The following is a 7,356-nucleotide window of genomic DNA, read 5'->3' as shown; positions in this document are numbered from 1 at the left end:
TCAGTTTTCTTACCAAGTAACACTTAAGTTTTAGTCTCATTTATTAGATCAGTTATTACTGACATTTTCTCCACTTAAATATTTCCATTTATAAAAAGAGGATAAAAACTATTTTTGAATCTTGTTTATTTATCACCTCAAAGTCCTTTGGCATTTATGGCAAAGCATTTCTTGGTCAGGGGTCTCATTCTGCAACATGTGTCACTTTGGAGCACTACTTTTACTTGTCTATTAATGAGGAATATTACTAACCAAGAAGAAATTAAACACAAAGAAGTATTCCCTCAGAAAATATAAATAAGATTTTAATCACTTCATTTAGCCACACGTTTATATACTGAGATCAATTTTTAGTGAAGCTCATAAAGCCTCAGTATTTATGTTGCTGATGACCAGCAAGCAGACAGCACACTACACTCTCTGAAAACTCGTTTCTGAAAACAAAGGATTCCCATTTTCCACACCAATGCTTGTTCATCATTCCCTTATGAACATACAGACTCTCACCTAAAAGGCACAGCTGATTTCCTCTCCTGGCTGTGCTGTGCTGTCAAGGATGCAAAATTTCTGAAATCAAAAGATTCATACAATCATAGAATTATCAAGGTTGGAGAAGACCTCTAAGATCCAGCCATTACCCTGTCACTGCTGTAACATATGCTAAACCATATCCTCCAGCACCAAATCCAGACATCTCTTAAACACTTCCAGGGATGGGGACACCACCACCTCCCTAGGCAACCTATTCCAGTGCCTGACCACCCTAATAGTGAAGAAATCATCTCCAGTCCTGTGTTGGCACATCAGTATGGACAGAGAGGTGAAGTCTAAGCATCCCTACAGTTGTCTCAAATATGCTGATGGGTTTGGGTTTCTCTCTTGAACTTGTTGTCACTGAAACAAAAGCTTAGCTGTAAATCAGAGAATCTCATCCCTTCATGATGCTTCTCAGCTACAGACCCTCTGGAAACAGGAGCATATGTAACCTGTGTAACTGCAGTGCTGCTCTGCAATCACTGCTGAGAAGAATAAGGAAAATTAGGAGCATTTTTTTTTGCCAAAGCTCATCTGCCAGCTGATCTCGCAGCACTGCAAAACCCCTGAGTCACAGCAGCTGCACAGGGCACTCACTTCAGAGGCCATGTGTCTTCCAGAGGTGTAAATCTCATCCCTGAAGTAAAGCAGTGCTAGAGACCAGAGGAGAGTCAGCCCCAAGCTGAGCTGGAGAGGGCCTGGACACAGGGAATGGCTTCCCATGGCCAGAGGGCAGGGATAGATGGGGTATTGGGGAGAAATTTCTCCCTGTGAGGGTGGTGAGGCACTGGAATGGTTTCCCAGAGAAGGTGTGGCTGCTCCATCGCTGGAAGTGTTCCAGGCCAGGTTGGATAGGGCTTGGAGCAACCCCTTGCAGATAAAGCAGTAGTGTGCAGGTCTTGCACATCCACGATAGAAGGTTTTGGTGAGGTGGTTTATGTCTTTTGGGCACAGACTTGGAATTGCTCCAGACTCCAGTCACTGCAGGGTGCCTGCAGACAGCAGGTATGAGTCATACATTACTTAACTCTGGTCTGAAAATTCTTGTAAAATAAATTTTTCCATGAAGAATTTAAATCTAAAACTGTTTGGGGTTTGATCCTTTGGTGTTGTTTTGAGAAAACAAACACTAACTGTTCAGTTATTTTATATTTTGGTAGTACCAGTTTAAGTAAAGTGAACATTTGTGGGATTAATTTTAGTTTGTACTTTTTCAGAGTTCTTTGAAAAGCTGCCGAGTGGCAAAAGGATTAATACTGCTCTGTCTCTGTAGTTCTCCAGAATGCTTTTCAAAAACAGTGGAGAAAGGCATGAAGCTACAGGAAAAAATCCTTAAATTTCCGACCCAAAGTATTGTGCATGTCCTGACGAACATACATGCTGTTGTTGTTGCTACACAGTAGATTTAGGAAGGCTGGAACACACTAATGAACTTGGTCTGCTGTACATGCACTGGACACAGACTAACTCAAATGAAAATCTGTAGGAAGAATGTGGTGGCTTAGGATGAACATCAGACCAGGGGAATGCAGTGATACATTCCCCCACTGTTTCCTTCTGGTTCCAACTGCAGAACAAGGGAAGGGCTACCGATGCAGTTTTTTGGATTTATGTAAAGCCTCTAGCACAGTCCCCCATAACATCCTTCTGTCTAAACTGGGGATGGATTTGGTGGATTGACTGGCCAGTGGATAAGAAATTGGTTGGACAGTCACATCCACAGGGTAGTGGTCAGTGGCTCAGCATTCCAGTGGACATCAGTGACAAGTGGTGGACCTCAGGGGTCCATTCTGGGACCAGTGGTATTTATTTTCGTGAACAACATAGACACAGGGATCGAGTGCAGCCTCAGCAGGTTTGCAGGTGACACCAGACTGAGTGGTGCAGGACACACCTGAAGGATGAGGCCATCCAGAGGGACCTGGACAAGCTAGAGCAGTGTCTCATGGGAATCTCATGAGGTGTAACAAGGTTCTGCACCTGGAGGAGGGCATCCCTTGGTGTCAGTCCAAGCTGGGGATGAAGGGATGGAGAAGAGCTGTGAGCCATCCAGAGGGACCTGGACAAGCTAGAGCAGTGTCTCATGGGAATCTCATGAGGTGTAACAAGGTTCTGCACCTGGAGGAGGGCATCCCTTGGTGTCAGTCCAAGCTGGGGATGAAGGGATGGAGAAGAGCTGTGAGAGAAGGACTTGGGGGTGCTGGTGGGTGAGATTGTTCAACTTGGAGAAGAGAAGGCTTCAGAGTGGCCTAACTACTGCCTCCCAGTACTTGGAGGAGGTCTACAAGAGAGTTAGTCAGGGGCTTCTTGCAAGGGTGTGTAGAGATAGGACAAGGGAGCACAGTTTTAAACTAAAAGAGGAGATAATAAGATTAGGTGTTAGGATGAAGTTTTGACTTGTTCAAGGCCAGGTTGAATGGGGCTTGGTCTGGGTGGATCTGGTATAGTGGAAGGTGCCCCTGCCCATGTCAGGTGGCTAGAACTAAGTGATCTTTAAGGTCTCGTCAACCCAAACCATTCTATGAAATTACGGTGTGTAATCCCTTTGTGATCTCATGCAAATAGCTGAGTCCTTCTTTCCTGCCAGGCTCGGCTTTCTTGCATTTGGTTACATATGTCTATTCTTCAGCATTGTATTTTAGTTTTTACTCTACAGATATTGCGTGGGTCATGATACAGAGAAATCCAAACAACTTGCTAGGCAAATGATGGGGCAGTCTGGGATTTTGTTCTGTTCCCCTTTAATTTGTCACGAGGGTCTGTTGATACAGGAATTACTTGTGGAAGTTGGTAATGCTGAAGATAGAAGCAGAACCATGACTTTGAAACTCTTTCAATAACCACTTCTCAAAACCTCACACAGGCGAAGAGTCTGACTCCTCAGGATTACAACCTGAGGTGGTCAGGTCTGCTGGTGACCGTGGGTGAGGTGCTGGAGAAGAATGTGGTGAATGTGAACAGGACGGACTGGCACATGGTGTTCACCGGCATGTCCCGTCGGCAGATGATCTACAGCGCGGCCAAGGCCCTGGCAGGGATGTACAAACAGCAGCTACCACCCAGGACCGTGTGAAGGGAGGCTGATCCCTCACACTGGGGAGTGCTGGGTCTGACTCCAGGGCTGAGGTGAAGGCTACACAGTTCTAATTCTCAGTGGATGCAGCACAGATTTGTAATCTTAACTCTAAACTGTTTGTACCTTTTAAGAAGTGAAGGTGATTTCCAGTAGTGGGAGTTGAGCAGTTGCAGTTTTTAACTCCTATGTGATTTCCAGTATGATTCACAGAACAGGAAATTGGGGCAAACGTTATTTATAACTGGTAGCATTGCAGTTTTCAAAGTGGAACGTCCTTATGATTTGACACCTTACTAGGCATTTGCGGATGTATTTTAGTTAGTACAGTTTATAAAGGGGATATTTGTTTAGCTATTTCTATTAGTAATATAAATATGTTGACACCATAACATGTATGTTATATATGCATTTCAATCCAGAGGAAACTACCTTCTCTATTACTCATGTTATTGGGGCATGTGCTAAGGGGATACTCAACACCACATACATTTGGTGTCTGTATATACTTCTCAGGAGCGATGGCAAGTAGTTTTTACAGCACATATCAGTGAGCTGATGAAGAAGAGCACAAATCCATGCCCTGGTAGTTGAATTTGTTGCTAAATAGTTCTGAATTCTCATTTTCCCCATGCTGCGTCTTTTTTTTCCTCTTTATGTAATGATAATGGAATTTTAAAAACAGGAAAATTTCAAGTTACTTCAGTGGGTGCCACATACATACACCACATGGAATTATCTCAGCGCTTTCGATAACATGATTTACTCCAGTGCTTCCAAGCGTCATATTTTATATGGATTTACATAATTTCTTCTATCCAGTTAGCAGTTGTCAGCAATTTGATTATGAAAAATGGTGATGTGTGTGTCACTTGCTTTGCTGTTCTGGGTTTTCTAAATGCTTCTAAGTCTTAAATGCTTTCTTGGTGTCCTGAGGTCACCGTCTCTCATATAAGTTTTCAGTGGTGTCTGATTTTTGCCATGGCTAGAAATGCCTTTTATCCATGCTCACACAATCTTAAGTCTGTATTTAGAGAGATGGGAGTAATTGTGAAGAAAATATTTTGGTAATAATACTTTTTTAAGAAACAAGGAATAAACGAATACTTTGTTTGCCTTAAAGAAGTAGTTTTTCAGCTTATATTGTTCTGCCTTTGCCTTTCTTAGATGCTTTCAGAGAACATTTTTATATACAATATACTGTTAAGCCAACTCATATTTGTACCCAGTCAAAGCCTGTCTATTTGCAAGTAATATATTTGGCCTTAATTGGCTTACTCTGTAAAGCAGCTAAATAAAAGTTTTCCCTCGAGAATTGTATCTATTTGAAAGGTTTATTTTTTTAATACAGGTAATTAACTTCTCCAGATTGAAATTATATTGACATGGGCAGGTTCAAAGTTGTCACATAGTCAAAGCAAACAGAACCTGATTCTGGCAGTCTGGAGGACTCCCATTTGGAGTATTTCTTTCTGTGTTAAAATAAAAGGATGATACAGGGGCTTCTTTTTGTCATTGTGCAGTAAAGGCATCTTTGCTTTTATTGTCATTTCAGTTTGTATGTTGACTGCTGCCCTTTAATCCCTGCTTACAGCTTCCTCCATGATGCAGGGGAAGAGGCCATGAAATCGTCAGTAGGTTTCTGTTCCCTGGCATGGTTTAAAATTAAAACTGCAGAGGAATGTCCATTTTCTTTCTCCCTTTCCTGGCTCTGGCCTTCACTTCTTCAGAGGTGGGAAGAGTGTTCTCCTGTGGAAATTTTCTTTCCTTGTGCCAGAATGAGAGGTTGACCATTCATTGATCTCCACCCTTTCTCCTCGTGCTTGGCTGCTGGAATGTGATGTGCTCAGGTAAAATGGTCTTTCTCTAGCTCAGTGATTGCCTTCTGATGGAGTTTGTCTGCTCACACAAGAACTGAAATGGTTCAACACGGTCACTTTCAGTCAGTTCTGCCCTTTCCTGAGCATCGCCTGTTTGCCTGTGTATAAAAAAATAACATCCTCACATGAAAGCCAGGAGCTCAGTTTCTTCCCTAGGAGGCCAAGGGAAAGACAAATGTCTTCAGTATGCTCTGGGAAGCTAATAAAATCTGAAATTGCTTCCTGCCTGAGCTGCAGAATTGGATGAATTCTGAAGCTAGTTAAGGTAACATTCAGCTTTTTACCATCTGTTGGGTCATTTGCAATAAGGAGAGGAAGCTCAACAGGCAGGATACCAACATCCTGTGTTAAATTTATGCTGAGATCAAGTTAGAAAAGCAGATATACATTTGGACATGTAACTGTTGTTACATTTGAAGACAGTTCTCAGGTGTGTCATCCCTAGATAGACCTGCAGGAGCCATTTCTGCTGCTTTGTGAGTGGGTAAGTCAAGAAAGTTAATATATGTGAAGATGGAGGATATCAAGCATTGCTGGACATGGTGCTGGGGATACATCCAGAAGGAAGAGAGACCAGCAGTGTTAATTGCAGTGTTTTACTTCTGCATTTGCAATGACTGTTCTAATTGTTTTGTTTACTGTGGGGGTTTTGTAACAAGCAGTACTGGCAGCAATTTTTCCACGATTATGAGCTGCTTCAGTGCTCTCATGACAATTTGGAGGTACTTACCTCAGCAAGGAAAGACACAATGATAAATAACATTGCAAAGAGAACATATTGGGGCCTGACTCAGTTCTGCTATAGCTCTTGCCTCGTAGTCAAGTGTAAAAGCACCATCAGCAGCAGGGGGGAAGAGGACAGGCTGCAGGACATGGTCTGTGCCTGCAGGTAGGCCAAAATGTGATGACTGTGTGCTCTACTGTGGTGGTGGTGGCACCAACTCTACTTTGCTGCCCATCTTTATAATGATACTGTGGTTTCCTTCTCTGCCAGGATGTCAGTTCAGTTCCTTTGGGCTGGGATGTGGCAGCTTCTCAGCACTGCCTGCAAAGGTGTCCTAGTTAACAACCTTTACATGCCTGTGTGCATCGCAAAATAACATATTTGTCCTTCATGCAAACATTTTCTAAGTGAGTTTCAGAGAGATGCAGCCAAGGTATTTGAGTCTGAATTGCATTAAAGCAGATCTTTGTGGTCCTTCAGCTGAGTCTTTAAAATGTTGGAGATAACTCATTAACTCTGCTATTGCTTGGTACCATGAGCAGCAGCACTTGCTGCTGCTTTCGTGCAGCCCTGGTCATGTGAAGTGCTCATATGCACTGCTTTGTACAAGGTAGTGGCTCTTACAGTCACCTGTGCATTGCAAAAATGTCAGGGATTTAATTGATGTTATGAAGAAGTAGTACTTGGCAGAGCTGTGATGAATTTAGGTTGAACTTAAGAAGGTCTCTATAGGCCAATGAGAGAACGCTCAGCCTTCAGAAATACCAGCACAAGGATTTCATAGAATCATAGAATCAACCGGGTTGGAAAAGACCTCCAAAATCATCAAGTCCAACGTGGTTACTAGACCACAGCACTATGTGCCACGTCCAGTCTCAAAAACCTCCAGGGATAGTGAATCTACCACCTCCCTGGGCAGCACATTCCAATGCCTGATCACTCTGTAGAAAATCTCTTCCTAATATCCAACCTAACCCTCCCCTGGCAGAGCTTGAGTCTGTGCCCTCTTGTCCTGCTGCTGGTTGCCTGGGAGAAGAGACCAACCCCCACCTGACTCCAACCTCCTGTCAGGGAGTTGTAGAGGGTGATAAGGTCTCCCCTGAGCCTCCTCTTCTCCAGGCTGAACAGCCCCAGCTCCCTCAGCC

At 43.3% G+C, this 7,356-nt stretch overlaps 1 protein-coding gene across 1 annotated transcript in view; it reads left to right on the top strand.

Moving 5' to 3' along the window:
• PRRC1 (proline-rich coiled-coil 1) overlaps positions 1-3,613 on the top strand; it is a 19,440-nt gene extending 15,827 nt beyond the window's left edge. Inside the window, exons 7-8 of the mRNA XM_009071734.1 lie at positions 1-16; positions 3,398-3,613. The exon at positions 1-16 is cut by the window's left edge and continues 102 nt beyond it. Of these exons, the coding sequence (XP_009069982.1) occupies positions 1-16; positions 3,398-3,607 (226 nt within the window). The 3' untranslated portion in view covers positions 3,608-3,613. The remainder of the gene's footprint in view (positions 17-3,397) is intronic.
• The last annotated feature ends 3,743 nt before the right edge of the window (positions 3,614-7,356 follow it).

This window comes from Acanthisitta chloris, unplaced genomic scaffold (genome assembly GCF_000695815.1).
Source record: "Acanthisitta chloris isolate BGI_N310 unplaced genomic scaffold, ASM69581v1 scaffold7403, whole genome shotgun sequence".
Taxonomy (NCBI): Eukaryota; Metazoa; Chordata; class Aves; order Passeriformes; family Acanthisittidae; genus Acanthisitta; species Acanthisitta chloris.
The sequence above is the reverse complement of the archived record's forward strand: the minus strand, read 5'-3'. Positions and strand labels throughout refer to the sequence as shown.